We start from the raw sequence: 16016 nt of genomic DNA, 5'->3' as shown, positions 1-16016 counted from the left end.
AAAATACAAGTAGCATACAAGTAGAGGAAAAGGGAGAGAGAGGAGGGGGAGAGAGGGGAGAGAGGGGTGGTCGGAACTATACTGTACATATACAGTATATCATCCCTACATCACAGTTTTTCACTTATCGCAGGGGTTCCTGGAACGGAACTCCCACAATAGGTGAGGGAACACTGTAGTACTTTATTTCTACCCCACCACTATCTCCCCGGAGAGACTCTGGGTGGCTCACAAAGCACCCAGTGTGCAAACACATAGAATACAGTAAATACATGACAATATCACAAGACAATAACAATAACAAATCCCATAAAATCATAATATTCCACTTGATTAAAATCAGTAAAATGCAAATGAAGTTGCAAGTGTAAACAATTACAATCAATATTAGTCCATAAAGTGCAAGGTGAGATGAACACTAATCCTCAAATATAATGAATAACAATTCCTAAACAAGGTCAAAGGCCAGTTTGAAGAGCCAAATCTTCCAATTGTTTCAAAATTCTTGGAGAGTGGGGACTAATCTAATCTCCCTGGGGAGAGCATTCCAAAGCTGGGGAGCCACTTCCAAGAAGGCCCTCTCTCTCGTTCCCACCAATTGTGCTTGAGACGTAGATGGGACCGAGAGAAGGGCCTCCCCAGCAGATCTCAAAGCCCGTGCTGGTTCATAAAAGGAGATGTGGTCTTGAAGACAGGCTGAACCTGAAACATTTAGGGCACCCTAAGTAAGTCTCAGCCTCAGAAGAAAGCAAAGGCAAATCACTTTTGGAAAAAAAATCTTTTCAAGAAAACCCATGGTAGGTTTATCTTAGGGTGATTTAAAGGCATACAACAACTACAACAGAAAAATTCAGAGTGGAAGTACTCCTGTTATCATTGTTAAACCATTGTGAATCAGAAACCTGGGTGTAATAGTCTACTGAAAATCACACAAAGATCTACCGTGGAAACTTCCTTCCACCCCTACTCAAGATTACACAGTACAGATAAAACATTATCTCTGAAATACTCTCTAGCCATCTGTCATGCTCAAGATGGTTAAGCAAAAATGGTAAAAGGGTGTTTTAACAGATGTTTGCAGATAGTAGTGATCTGACTGGCATGAGCTATAAGTTGGCCCATAATGGGAAGGAGGTGGGAGTTATTCTGGAATAATTAGCACAAGGTGAAATCTTCAAGAGGGGCTCAGGCTTCCCTATTGGCATAAAAAGTCTGATAATAAAACATGGGTCATATCAAGACTTTACAGATTAGAAAATGTGCTAAAATAAATCCTCTAGATCGTATCTGTTTCCATTTGATATTGTTGGAATCAAATTCCCATTATTCTCAGACAGGATAATTCAAGGTGAGGGGTGATGTCTGTAGTTGTTCAATAAAAAGCCTGGAGGGATACAGATTCCGCGCTGTCACTCTAAATGGGGGCTAGGCAGCTTCAGGTCCTCCAGCCAAATCTGCTGCTCTAGAATCCCAATCTGGCCCTCTGAGCTCCTCCAATTGCCACACTTCTTCCACCAGGGCTCCACCATTGGGTTATTTTCCAGCTTTTCTAGACGTTTCTTCCCATTACTGAAGGTTGAAATGTTTTTCCTAAATTAAAATTTGATGGTAATTTTATTCCATCCTTTTGACTTTTGTCCTTCAACCACCAGTAGAACGTGGTGGCAAGATCTAAATCTAAATCTTCTCTAAAATTGAATTCAGACCTTGGAAACAAAAATAGAATTCCCCACTCCTGCCATAGACATTTGAGAACTTCCTCTTTGGGCCCAGGATTGACATTTAACCCCATAAACTACAAAGTTCTTCCCAGTAATCCCGCTCCTCAAGAAGAACAAGAGAGCATATTAGTGGATTATACTTACTTGCATAGGCAGGTTGTTAGCCATTGTGAAGCTAGGCATGGGTGGCAAAGCACTGTATGTGTTTGTTAGCGCGGTGTCTGTTCTGCCCAGCATTGAACCTGATGTGAAAGAGGAAACTATAATAGAACAGGAAGATAGACAGGATGGAAGTATTAGTTTATGCTTCATTTAGATGACGATATGACTGTACAGGGTGTTTGGTCATATTGCTCTGAAAGGGTGAGCGTTTGGTCAACATATTTCTTAAAGCACATTACCAGGTGTTGTGGGCTGTGGGATTGGTTGATAGACACTTGTGCTGAAACTACTGCTGATGGGAATATGACTGGGGGTGTTGCTGGCTTGTCTTCTCTGGTTCCTTAGCTTCTCTTCTCGTCTCCACTTGGCCCTCCGATTGGAAAACCACACCTGAAAATGAAAGAACTTCCCATTAGGAGGATGCAAATCACCTGGGGTCCTATCATAGATTCATGCACAGGGGGTGATGTGGCACTTCTCTAAAGTTTGGTAGCTTTTAGAACAGATATGAAGCCTTCACAAAGACCAAGACAGGGTTTTCCTTTGGGACAACTCTGTCATGAGGAAGAGCACTTTAAATGACACATGCTGGAACAGTAAGCAAAGGTATTGGAAGTCAGAGTTGTGTATGCAATCCTATCAACAAGCCTGGTGTCTCAGATGCCACAGCTTCTTGTCAGTAGTGCAATGCTAAGATGCCATCACCATTCTAGTTAGTTTCCATGTGAAGAACTGGGGTTAGCTGAAGGAATCTTATCCTATTCCTCAGCCAGCAAAATATTTCAGCCCAGATCTGATCTTCCTGAAGAATCTCCATCCTCACAACCTCTGAGGGCACCTGCCATAGATGCAGGTGAAACATCAGGAGAGAATGTTTCTAGAACATGGCCATATAGGCCAAAAAACCTGCAACAACCCAGTGATTCCGGCCATGAAAGCCTTTGACAATACATCTCCATCTACTTCTTCATTTGTTACCATATGACTGAGGATGTAGCAAAAGACAATCAAGGTCTTCTGTAGATGAGGTGGGTTTCCATAGGGGTAGATTAAATGCATATTTGTTGCCTATCCTAGGAATATACATGCAGAACTTGGTGAGATTTGGAAGAAATACTACTAGGAACATTGCTCACTGCTGGTGAGAAAGCACTTTCCCGTCTGCATATATGATAAAGAGGGACACACTGATGTTTCCAGGTTAGTTGGGCCCACTTGATTGTATATTTCCCCCCGAAGGCATCAATGTGCTCTTTTTATAAAAAGGGAAGAAAGAGAGGGAGGGAGGGAAATGTTATATAGTCACTTAGATACCTGTATTCTTGCTTCAGGCAAGTCTATTTTGGCAGCTAGTCTCTCTCTGGCAAAAACATCAGGATAATGAGTTCTCTCAAATTCTAGTCAAAAGGAAACATAATAGAATTAATGTTAAAAATAGGCTTCAGGGGAAAAATCACCTCTTCCTAGTAGCTTTCTGAACATAACTGAGTGCACTCTGTGTTTTAAATCTTTGATGAGGAATAGTCTTGCAGAAGTGCTTTGGAACAAGAAAAGTGTTTTTCAAAAGGGCGGTGTTAATGTTCTGTATCTCCGTGAACACCTATATCCTTACTTTACTGGATCATGTGATTAATATTGAATTGATTGTAGATTAACCTCATTTATTGGTTGTGAAGGAGAATTCAAGAAATGAGGTGAGCTTTAAATAGGTATCATATGAAAACTAGGACAGACTTTCCTATTCCAAAATGGAAGCCTCCATTAGCCAATATATGACAATGTCTGCACACCACAGTAATAGTAGCTTAATGCTATTTTAATTATCATGGCTTCATCTTATGGAATCCTGGGATTTGTAGTTTAGTGAAGTACTTAACAATCTTTTGTTGACTGCTTTAGTGCTGTGGTGCAAGGCAGTGCACAACAGCTCTTCAGTGGGAAGATTCAAATGCCTCATCAAAGTAAAAGTCTTAGGATTCTGTAGGACTGCGCCACCAAAAGTGGGTTAAAAGGCTAAACTGGGTCTTCTCTGCTTCGTATCTGGATGGGAGACCACAAATATCAGCTGATTTTGGCTATATTTCAGCGGAAAGAGCTTGTAAAAATCTGAATATTTCTTGCCTAAGAAACCCCTATGAAATTCAGTAGAGTGCTATTAGTTAGTAGGCTACTTGAAAGCATGCACATAGTTTGAAATATCTATACACACACTCCATTTAAGGAAGGTGCTTGAAATTCAGGCCCTAAGGAGGAGACTTGCATAAAAGTAGAAGGTGATAACTGAATAACACTTGAATGGATTGTAAACCTCATCCCATGTCACGTAGCCTGAAAAAATGAAGTGTGAGATTGCAGTTGGGAGCTCAGTAATAATGACTCAGCCCATGCATATGTCTTGACCACACTAAAGCTTTTTATAGTATTTCAACTGCTTTCTCACATCCCTTGTCAACTCCTCTCTTAGCATTTGAAAGATGTTGCAGGAAGGAAAGCCCTTGAGAATTGTGTACATCCGCAACCTTGTGCAGAATCTTCCAGAAGAATCAGGAAATTTCCATACAGTCCCTTTGTCCTGACTTTTCCATGAGGATAAAAGAGCATCCATCAGCTCACCTTTCTCGAGCGCTTCAATTTGTTCTTGGGTAAAGGAAGTCCGATTTCTCTGTAACTTCCTTTTCAGCTGGAGCCTCATTTGAGCCTCGTCTGAATCTTCACCATTGGAACTGATGGAGTTAGTATTTTCAGCCCCTCCTTCCTGTTGTGGGCAGCCATCTGCAATAGATAGAGGAGGCAATTCTCAGGAAAAGCGGGTTGAGCTAATATGCGATAACAAACACAGTCGGCCACGTTTACAGACCATGTTGAAGTGACATTCATCCAATGGCTCAGTTGGAGGCTCATTGCAAACCATATGCTAAGCCTCTTATAGCTCAATCCCAACATCAGCTAAGCCCAAATATTTGGATTTAAATCAATTTACACTCTGATCTAAACCACATTTGCATGGCGACACAGGAGTCCATATGGCTCATTGAAATCACACATTGTCCTTTTTTGATCCCATTTCTATTATGCGATATGGAACTATTCTCGCCAAAGCAGAAATGTAGGCTAAAATCCAGGAGAAAGTCTGCAGATATGGGAAGTGTGCACACATGCATGCATGCACTTGTATAGCAATTATATGTGCAACTCAAATAGAAAAAAAACGCATTAGGATTGGGAGCATTATTCTCATGTCCTGGCATTCTAGTTTAAATTGGGTCTGCTCAAGCTACTGGGCCAGGCTTGGCCTATGTGTCATCATTTGCCAGTCTGCAGTAAAGAAATAAGCCAATAAGGATAAATGTGGTACTGATCGCTAGTACATGTGGGTTGGGGGGGGGGGTAAGCCTCCTATATCAGATAGCCTGGCAATCATTGAGAGGCTGGATATGAGGCAGTGATAATTGGTCTGTAGTGAAGCACATAGGAATCTCGGTTAAGAAGGCAAACAACTGCAATGGTAACACATTTACCAAGATTTTTAGCTAGAATGGTAGCTAAAGAAACCGGGAATTTCTCCTCCTGACATACAGAAGAGGTCTGAGATGGGGGAATAAGATGAAAGAAAAATAATAATAATAAATTGTAAAGATTCTGGCACAGTAAAGGTGGTCCCAGTGGTAATCGTCACACTGGGTGCAGTACCTAAAGACCATGGCCTGCACTCAAACACAATCTGTACTGACAAAATTGTCATCTGTCAGCTGCAAAAGGCTACCCTACCCACATCTGCACGCATTATTCGCCGATACATCACACAGCTCTAGACACTTGGAAAGTGTTAGATGTGTGATCCAACTCAACAGCCAGCATAGTGGTTTTGTTTGCTGTGTGCTAATCTTGTTGTGTTTCTAACAACAACAACAACAACAACAACAACAACAACAATAATAATAATATAAAAATCTGAACACAGATCATGTTCAGACAAAGTACACTCTGATAATATAAATGTCTAAACAAAGATGTTTTACAATAGGAATTAAGAATGGATAACGGTGTATTTATTCTAATAATATACACAATATCCCCTCTGCTTAATATAACAAACCATGGTTGTGACTTTTCAAAAAAAATGCCCTCCAAAAATGCTCTCTTCATGGAATTTGTGTACTTATCACTTCATTTAAAATTGTGACGTTCCATATTTCAGATAATCCATAATCAGTAATCCCTATGTAATCAATTAGATGTTGATAGGTTTGCAGAAAATGCGATTAAGAAACCAAACCAAGCTTGTAATCTTTTTTAAAAAATATTTATCTAGTTTTGATTTGAATTCTGCACAGTCAATTTCATTTTAAAGGTTGTGAATTTAGAAGTGCCGGCATTGTTCTGCAGTTTTATTCAACTATTGTATGAGTGTGCATTGCCTTGACACCTATTACAGAGCACAGCTGTAATTATATCATCACCAAGAACAGGCTATAATTGCTGAAAATGGAATTTTATATTTAGATAAAAGGACTGTCCATTCTTTGTAATGTGTTGCACCAGAGAAAAGTAAGATTTCTTTTAAAAAATTTAACATGTAATTTTAAAAAGGAATAGTAGCGAGTTCACTAAGTAGCTAAATATGCTATTCCGCAGCTGAGCGCTTTGGCATATCATTTAAATGGTACATTTTTAATTAGGGCATTTCCACCACTTTTAATGTAATTTCTATCATTAAACAAGAGAAAGTTTTATTGTTTTCACATTGCTGCTGGAGGTAAAGATGTGCTCGTGGTCTAGCTGTCTTTCAAAGTGTCTGCAGACACTGAAGGGAAAAGGGGGAGGTGTTGTGTGTATGTGTGTGTGTCTGTGTGTGTGTGTGTTTTACAAAAGGAATGGACATTTCTGTAGAGGCAGAGGAGAGGTTGTCAGTAAATTAACTCTCTCTTTTCTTTCAGAGTCTAATTCAGAGTGTTTTCAGTGTGGTTAAACGAAAAATAGAAGGGATTCTTTTGACACTTAAATGTGCCGGACTGAGAAGAAAAGCAGGAGATAAAGTTAGGTGGAAAATAAAAACAAAAGAACAGTTTTACTCTCCCTTTTTTCCAGCCTCGTCTGCAATATACACACACGCATGCATATATAAAACATTATTTGTGGGAAACATACTTTAAAGTAATATTGCTGATAATCAGTTAACAATGGGGACTGGCCTTCAAAGCCAAGAGAGAATTGTGACAGGATCTGGTCGGGATCTTTTCAAACACTTTGAAATGTTTTAAAACCTCAACTTTCTCCCCCATTTAAACAGTTGGATTCATCTCCAGTGGTCACCATATGGGCGTTTGGAGATCTATTGAGATGACCACCAACACTTGAATAGAGAGGGGGATGCCTTTCACCGGGGACACAATGCCAGCCGAGTGAGGGAAACTATTAAACTCTTGGGGCAAAGAGGAGGGTTGGCAAACTTTCGTGGGCAGAATTTTGAGGACACAATCAGACCGGCCCAACAAAAGGATTCTCTTGAGACGTGCAGTGGCCCACATTGTATCACAAGGATCTCAGTCAACAGACTTTTCAGTGAAGTATGTTAACCTTTAGGCACTACTATCATTAATCACTGTCCCCTGGGCTGGGCTACTCAATGCTATTTAGGATTTTTTTTTCAAAAAAAACCTTTTCTATAGGAGCTGGGGAAGAAAGAAAGAACACCCCTAAACTGGTGAATAGGCCAGCTCCATACACTAGGCCTGTTTACTCAACACCAGAAAAAAGCGGGGGAGGAAAAGGGAGGAAAAGGAGGGGAGAAAATGACTTAGCTAAGATTAGAGAAGCTTCAGCTAGCAGAGAAGGGTCCAAGACAAGGGCCCCATTTTTTTAAATTTACTAACCAACATTGGATACTGACTTTTTGAGTGTTTTCAAAGTATATGAACTCCAAGGTTCATATACCTGTAGGTTGGAGATGCTGATTCTGATCTTTCTTTACTTCTCCTTGTTTCTGCACTTTCCAAGCAAGGTGTTTGGGGATCTCAGCAATGGTTCTTACAATACAACATGGATTCAGATTTAGAGCAACTCAGTGAACAAACACATATTGACTTAATATCTTGAGAAGTTGATTGTCAAAGTTGTAATTTTGGACCACAACTCTCCAAATCTTCCTACTAGAATGGCTAGGGAGAGCTCAAGACAAGGCACTAGTCCAGTGGTTCTCAACCTTTTTTTGTCCAGGGACCACTTTGATCTGGGACCACTCTCCAACATTAGTACCAAAAGGGTTACGAAACAGGTTTTGGTCAACTTTAGATTCAGTTTGGTTGTTTGGGTGCTGATTCAGAAAATTGCATTTTATAGACCACATCAGCTCTAGTTTCTGATACAGAACATATGCCATTCAGTAGTCACCATCTGCTCGCCCACAGAAAATCATATTTAATAAGCCTCAGCATTTTGAAAGGGTTTCTCAAGACCAGCTGCTCTTGTTGCAATGGTGTAGTAATGGTGAGGCCACAGACCATATCTACGTTCTTGCAGACCACTGCTGGTCCATGGACCACAAGTTGGAAACCACTGCACTATTCCAAGTGAGGGTTACACATGACCAAAGCATAGATACATTACTTTCCTGGGTGCCAGGGACAAATTTGTTATGGGGCGGGGGAGGGGAGGCCTCCATGCCTAGCACCCTCCTCAGAACTGAGGTTTTAGTTCTTGTGCTTGGAGCTCAGGCACCAAGAATATCAAAGGAAGAGGTTATCACTTGAAGTCAGGAAGACTTCACCAGGTCTACACACCAGAGTTTTCCAACCTTTGGCCATCCAGGTGATTAGAAGTTCTCAGAATTCCTGACAATTGACCAAGTTGGCTGGGGCACCTGGGAGTTAAGTTCCAAATTCTGGACTACCAAAAATTGGCAAGCATTGATGTAGATCAGCAGTTGCCAAGCTTTAGTCCTCCAGGTCATGATATATCAGCTCCCAGAATTCCCCTTCCAGAATGCCACTGGGCCAAGCTGCTTGGGGCTTCTGGGAGTTGAAATTCCAAAGACTGAAGGTCCAAAAGGTTGGAGGACCACTGCCGGTCAAGGTTATGTTGGCTCAGTTAGGGCATGGGGTGTATCTTGCGACCCAGGACAAATTGGCTGCCCATGTTTGGCCACAATGCAAGAAACAAAGAACCCCTGCCCTTTCCAACTCGGTTAGAAGGGGTCCTCCTGGAGCCAGTGATCTAAAATGCAGGGGGCAAAAACTGAGCTCCAAAATAGCCACAACACAGCCAGCAAAGGGGGAGAAATGGGGCGCGGGGTTGCCCTCCAGCCCAGATCCGCAGGAATGTTGGGAAGCAGGTTCCCAGGACAGACATCCTTAAGGTGTGAACAAATCTCCACACACATACATACACACACACGCAAACACACCAGAAGATGACAGTTGGGTTGGCCAATTCCACTGAAAGGCTTCCCTCTCTCATTGATACCGAGATCAAGGGCGCAGAAAGAGAAAGAAGCCTAGAACTCTTCTGAACCCTTGGAGCACCACACATTTCACCGGGAAGACGCTTTCCTGGACTGCAGGGCGGCCTTCCTTAGATGCCAAGACAAAAGAGTCCACGTTCGGCTGACCCGGCGTGGGGATCGGATCGGAAGGTGCCTCTGTGCACATAAGGAAACAGCCCGGATTCCTGGGGAAGAGCTTCTTGGGCGGCTGACCCGCTTCCCTGCAGTTCCTTCCTCGGGAAGAGAACCCACCGCACCGAAAAACAGGAACTAAAAGATTGCCCTGGAAACTCCAGATCCGGGTGATCTTGGAAACGAAGACGGGTCGACCCTGATTAGTCCTTGGATGAAACACGGCGGAAGACCACCTTTCACCCAAGCTCCAAGGTGCTGTGGGGCTGTAGCTTAGAAGAAGGAACTGACCAAACCACCTCAGAGGACTCCCTCTCTAAAAGCACAGTCTGGCGGCCTTTGCGAGCTCCTCTTTCTCGCATTTTGCAGAAGGGTTGCTGTGAGGTTTTTCGGGCTGTATGGCCATGTTCCAGAAGCATTATCTCCTGACGTTTGGCCTCATCTATAGCAGACATCCTCAGAGGTTGAGGGGAAACGTCAGGAGAGAAGGTTTCAGGAACATGGCCATACAGCTCTAAAAACTCACAGCAACCCCAGTGATTTCGGCCATGAAAGCCTTCGACAACACATTTTACAGAAGGGTTGTTGTTGATTTTTCGGGCTGAAGGGCCATGTTCTAGAAGCATTCTCTCCTGACGTTTCGCCTGCATCTATGGCAGGCTTCCTCAGATGTTGTGTGATCTCACAACCTCACAACCATAACAAACAAACCAAATAATTAATATGACACAGGTAAACAAGGAAAACTAATAAATCAGGCTTCCTGTGTCTGCGTCCTGCCTGCTTGGCCTCAACACATGCATATGCACAGGCGCCATACACACTTATGCACAACCTCTGAGGGTGCTTGCCATAGATGCTGGCGAAACGTCAGGAGAGAGTGCTTCTAGAACATGGCCATACACACGAAACACTTACAACAAACCCAGTGATTCCGGCCACGAATGCCTTCGACAATACATTTTGCAGAAGTTTGGGAAGCGAGGGGGGAAATGGTGGAGCGTGCTGTTTATATAAGTGATCAACCAGAGAGAGGGGGGGGGGGGGTTTGAGAGAGAGAGGTTGTCTGTCCGTCTCTGGCAAATAGCGGCACTTTCCTTTCTTCCTGTTTGTATCTTAAGGCCAGTGAGAAACCCCAAATCCAAGAAAAGCAGCCCCAAACACTTTCAGCCTCGGTCACGCGGCCCTTTTCGAGACCTCAAAGGCTCCTTTAAGATCAATGGGGAGCTCCCCATTGACTTCAATAGGGCTGTCGATTGGTGCCCTAAATCAAGGGCTCTTCATTTTCTTTAAGTAGCATTTATGGCAACCTTTTCTCTGGTCTCCATTCATTCTCCTGTAAGTCCCTCTTCAGGCAGACACATACACACAAGCACACACACACACACACACCCAGCCTCCCCCTCCCCTTTCCCTCCCAAAACGGTGTCTGTTAACACTACTTAAAAGTGTTGATCTGGAAAGGCAGATATATGTTTTCTTAGAAAAAGAGGGAGGGGGGGAAATAAAGAAATGCCAGACAATTAAGATATCTTTCTTGCTTTGAAAGGGGGACTCCCTGCCATAAGAAAGGGAATGAACTCAATCGCCCGTTCCACCTTCTCGAGACCTAATCCGCACCAAAGCCAGTGAATATGCCGTTCCTATTATCCTATAGCGAGACCATCTGACGCTGGGCATAGGATTTGTTTCCAGGAAAGAGAAAAGGGGAAGAAGGGGGAGAGGGAGGGGAAAAAAATAAAAGACGCTGGGAAATAAAATCATGCCTTACTTTCTTAGTGTCTTAACCAGTGAGGCGGAAAACTAGCAGAGGGGGGAAAAGAAAGGAAGAAAGATAGCAAACCGATTGCGGCACCTTTCAGCTGCGGAGCTGGGATCAAAACAGTGTAGCATCTGTTGAAAGAGAAAGTGTCTAAATCCTATAGAAAGCTTATAAGGAGGAGGAGGAGGAGAGAGCGGGGGGGGAGGCTTGTGTGGGGAGGGGGCAGATAAGAAACAGTGATCCCTAAAACCACTAAATCACTGGAGAATTTCTCCCGGATAGAGATGTCTCTTTTTGTTCTGTCAGCCCTCGTGTATCCATTATTTTATTCACTGCTGCATGGCGTTTATCAGATTGAGACCATATTTGTCCCCCTCTGAGACCTAACCTTGCCTTATGCTTTCCGCGTAATGGACTCTTAAAATCCAGCAAGACAGAGATGGGTCTGCGAAGAGGCGGAGGAGGAGGAGAAGGGGGGGGGGGGCATTAGAGAGGCCCATGAATATTCCCGGCCAAAGACGGATTTATTAATTTTAATTTAGCTCGGAGGGGGAAAGAAAAAAGGCATTACTCCACCCGCCCCATCCCTTTCTTTTCACATTTTTTTTTTGCTCCTGAGAGAGAGGAGCCAACGATGTGGTGGAATTCCTCCTTTTTCCCCAACCTTTTTCATGGCAAAGCGGGATTAATAGGGGTGTCAGGCACAGGCACCCCAATACTAAACAAGTCGGCCCTCAAAAGACATCTGTTGCCAAGTCAATGTGCTCCACCAGTGTCCTGGGCTAAACATTAATTTTTTTTTCGTGTCAGGAGCAACTTGAGAAACCCATCCAGGAAGTAACCAAGGCTGGCCCTGCTTAGCATCAAAGATCAGGCGGTATCTGATTATTATTATTATTTCGTGTCAGGAGGACTTGAGAAACTGCAAGTCGCTTCTGGTGTGAGAGAATTGGCCGTCTGGGGATGCCAGAATGTTTAGGTGTTTTACAATCCTTGTGGGAGGCTTCTCTTATGTCCCCGCATGGAGAGCTGGAGCTGACAGTGGGAACTCATCCATGCTCGCCCGGATTCGAACCTGCGACCTGTCGGTCTTCAGTCCTGCCAGCACAAGGGTTTAACCCACTGCATCACCGGGGGGGGGGGGGCTCCAACATTAAAGTAAATGAGGTATTTTCTGACTTTTCCTGGCCTTAACCCAGGAAGGGGGCTTTTACTCCCGAGTAAGCAACTCTCTTTGCAGCGGGTCTGGAGGAGTCTCCCGTGGTAGGATCTTTGGCAAGAGGCCTCCTATGCAAAGTAATGGGGTGCCCAAGCCCCTCGCTGCCTGGCTGGATCAGGGCCGTGGCTCTCAAGGCCACGGGAACGAGCACAACAAACACCTTCCGAAAAGGCGCCCAGGCAGGACATCAACAGAGAAACCCTCAAGCAGAAACCTTGGCGAGAACTTTCCTTTCAGGTCTAAGTCCCCACGCCGATTCTACACATCTTAAGGGGGGGGGGGGGATCTCCAATATGGGATTTTAAAAATTCGATTATTTGTTGAAATAATCGAAGGTAGATTCCTTCTCCTGAAAACAGGCAGCGCCTGTTGCAAATGACCCGGAGAAATTCGAGGATAGGCGGTTTTTCCCCCCTGGAAAGAGTGTTCGTGACATCTAAAAAACTTAAAATATGCTCAAAGGGTAAGGATAAAAGTCCTAAACTGTAGAACCTACACGTCAATGGGAAATGTGGACGTGGGGCTTCCTAGCCTAAAGGAACCCCACACCTTGTGTGACTGTGGAGCAGAACAGACAACTCCGCATCTGTATGCTTGTCCACTATGCCCTGCCTCATGTACAGTGGAAGGATTTTTTGGAGGCTGCAGACAATGCCATTGCTGTTGCTCCTTTTTGGTCAAAAGATATTTTGCCACCTGCGCTCCTTCTATTTTTATTGGTTTTATACTAATTTATGCAATGCTTTTGATACGAAATAAATAAATAACCGCTAGCTAAAGAGCCTCGCGCGTGGGTGGAAGAAAGAAGAGGAAAGGAGAGGAAAGGAGAGGAAATGCCGACCCAACCAAGAGGAGAGGAGACCAGGAGACGGGCTTCAGACCCTTAACGAGAGGCAGTCTTTCCTCGCCGCTCACCCTTTCTCAGGGATGTCCCACCTTTTACCATCACGCGCGTTTCCTTCCTAAACTTTCCTCTCATACTCTGGCCCCTTCCACACAGCTGAATAAAATCCCACAATATCTGTTTTGAACTGAGATATGGCAGTGTGGATTCAGATAACCTAGTTCAAAGCAGATATTGTGGGTTATTCTGCCTTGGTATTCTGCGTTATATGGCTGCGTGGAAGGGCCCAGAAAGGGTTTGCCATCCTCTGAGGCCCAGAGAGTGTAACTCGCCCAAAATCGCCCAGTGGCTTCCACGGTCGAGTGGAGTCCAAACCCTGGTCTTGTCCAACAACCTCATCACACTAGAGAATGAATCCATTTTAAATACGGTTAATTATTATTTATTTACTAGCCGTCCCCTGCCACGTGTTGCTGTGGCCCAGTATGTGTATATGGGCTTTGTGTGTCTATATATTTGTGTGTTTGCATATATGTGTGTGGTTTAGTGCATGCATTGTAATGTAATTTTTGTTTTTTTGGCTTTTTAAGTCTCTTCCGATGTGTTTTTCCGTGTTTTTATGAGCGATGGTCACTCGTTGGCCTGAGAGGTGTCTTGTGTCCAAATTTGGTGTCAATTCGTCCAGTGGTTTTTGACTTATGTTAATCCCACAAACGAACATTACATTTTATTTAAATAGATTTATCTATTTACCGTTTTTATATACCTCCTTTCTCAGCCCCAAGGCGACTCGATGCCCCCCAACATATAAAATACTGTACAATTAAAACATTAGCATATAAAATATAGGTTCATAAAAAGTCAATAAAAATATAAATCCTTAGCCTCTTCTTACTGAAATTACTATTCAATGCTGCCTCCTGCAGAATTCTGGGGTTTGTAGTTTAAGGAGGGGGCCTTTAACAGCCTCCCTAAAATACAAAACCCAGAATTCTGCAGGAGGCAGAAACCGGATTGAAAGTGGATTCATTCTCTAGTGTGATGAGGTATGGGATGGATACCTCAAGTTGGATGCCTTCGCATTCCCTTCGTCATTTTGCCTGCTCCTTTTCTTTGGATTCCGAAAGTCTATTGCTTTAAATGACTCTAATTCTAGAAATGTGAGGAAGATTTAGGGAAATTCTTCTTTGGGGAGTCAATGTCTTAACTTTGTCCTTCTTATGTACACCCCTGGATGTGGCCACGCCAATCGAAAGGGTCGCCCGCCCTCCACAGAGTCCAGGAGACCTTATTTCAACAGCTTCGAAACCAACTTCCCTGGGAAGCTAAGACTAGTAGTACAGCCCTTCCTTGAGAGCTTTTCCCCACTCCGTTCAGTGCGGTTTCCTCGGGGCAAGCTAACGAGCCTATGAAATGTATTGTCGAAGGCTTTCGTGGCCGGAATCACTGGGTTGTTGTGGGCCGTGTTCTAGAAGCAGTCTCTCCTGACGTTTCGCCTGCATCTACGGCAGGCATCTTCAGAGGTTGTGAGATCTGTTGCAAACTATATAAACCCATTTTTCCTAGTTTCCAGCAGACCTCACAACCTCTGAGGATGCTTGTCATAGATGCAGGCGAAACGTCAGGAGAGACTGCTTCTAGAACATGCAGCCCGAAAAACCTACAACAATGGATTCTATGAAACCTATAAAGGCCACATACTAAAGCTCGATCTTAAAAATAAAAATAAACGGGGGGGGGGGCTGGAATCACCAAGTAATCTCAATTACGCAGAAACATTGCATCCAAAGAATCAGGATGCCTACAATGTGCTGAGTCCAAGCGATGATAAGAAGACACGAGGACTGAAGCCTTGGTTTAAGACTCGACTCTCGGTTGGTTCGTAAATAATGGTCACTTTTCTTTTCTTTCAAGGAAATTAGGATCGGGCACTAATTCTCCTTCCCATTGGAACTGGGGCACCATTGGAAAGCGATGTTCAAGATGGTGCCTTTAAGGAACATCAAAAGAGGAACCCAATCTATCGGGAACTTTTCTTGGGTTCAACCTCTTGAAAAGCCACGAAGGAAGAAGAGGGGAGAGGAATTGGCCTTCCTTCCGATCTGGGAAGGTGACAGAAGGAATCTTGCTCGGGTTTAGGGAGCGTTTTGAACATCTGGACACAGAAATAAGGAGGCAGCCGGGATTCCAGGGACCTCCGCGGCTACTTTGGCTCCCGCTCCAGCAAACCCGAGTCAGCTTTCTCTGTGATTTCACCTGGTCGAAAGGTGAGCCCCGCCTAGAGAGGGACACACCTGGGGGGCGAACCTCTCTCTCCTCCTGGGAGCACCTGAACTTCTCTAGCTATCTCTCCCGTCTGCATTTCTGTTCTTCTGTGCTTTAAGTCGTTTCCATGGGTTTTCTGGAGCTATTATTATTATTATTATTATTATTATTATTATTATTATTATTATTATAAACACAACAAGATGAGTCCACAGCAGACAAGATCACTCTGTTGGCTGTTGTATTAGATCACATATTGGATTATTATTATTATTATTATTATTATTATTAGTGTCAGGAGCTACTTGAGAAACTGCAAGTCGCTTCTGGTGTAAGAGAATTGGCCATCTGCAAGGACGTTGCCCAGGGGACGCCCGGATGTCTTGATGTTTTACCATCCTTGAGGGAGGCTTCTCTCATGTCCCTGCATG

The 16016-nt window shown here is 43.7% G+C and overlaps 1 protein-coding gene across 14 annotated transcripts in view; it reads right to left on the bottom strand.

Moving 5' to 3' along the window:
* The window catches only part of PAX6 (paired box 6), a 40231-nt gene that overhangs the window by 7381 nt on the left and 16834 nt on the right, over positions 1-16016 (bottom strand). For 9 of the 14 annotated variants that reach the window (XM_060766350.2, XM_060766419.2, XM_060766390.2 and 6 more), the window contains 4 exons: positions 4497-4655; positions 3198-3280; positions 2123-2273; positions 1866-1981 (listed from right to left, as the gene is read on the bottom strand). In XM_060766350.2, the coding sequence (XP_060622333.1) occupies positions 1866-1981; positions 2123-2273; positions 3198-3280; positions 4497-4655 (509 nt within the window). The remainder of the gene's footprint in view (positions 1-1865; positions 1982-2122; positions 2274-3197; positions 3281-4496; positions 4656-16016) is intronic. The other 5 variants (XM_060766371.2, XM_060766425.2, XM_060766399.2 and 2 more) reach the window with 1 other exon arrangement.

Source organism: Anolis sagrei, chromosome 1 (genome assembly GCF_037176765.1).
Source record: "Anolis sagrei isolate rAnoSag1 chromosome 1, rAnoSag1.mat, whole genome shotgun sequence".
Lineage (NCBI taxonomy): Eukaryota > Metazoa > Chordata > Lepidosauria > Squamata > Dactyloidae > Anolis > Anolis sagrei.
The sequence above is the reverse complement of the archived record's forward strand: the minus strand, read 5'-3'. Positions and strand labels throughout refer to the sequence as shown.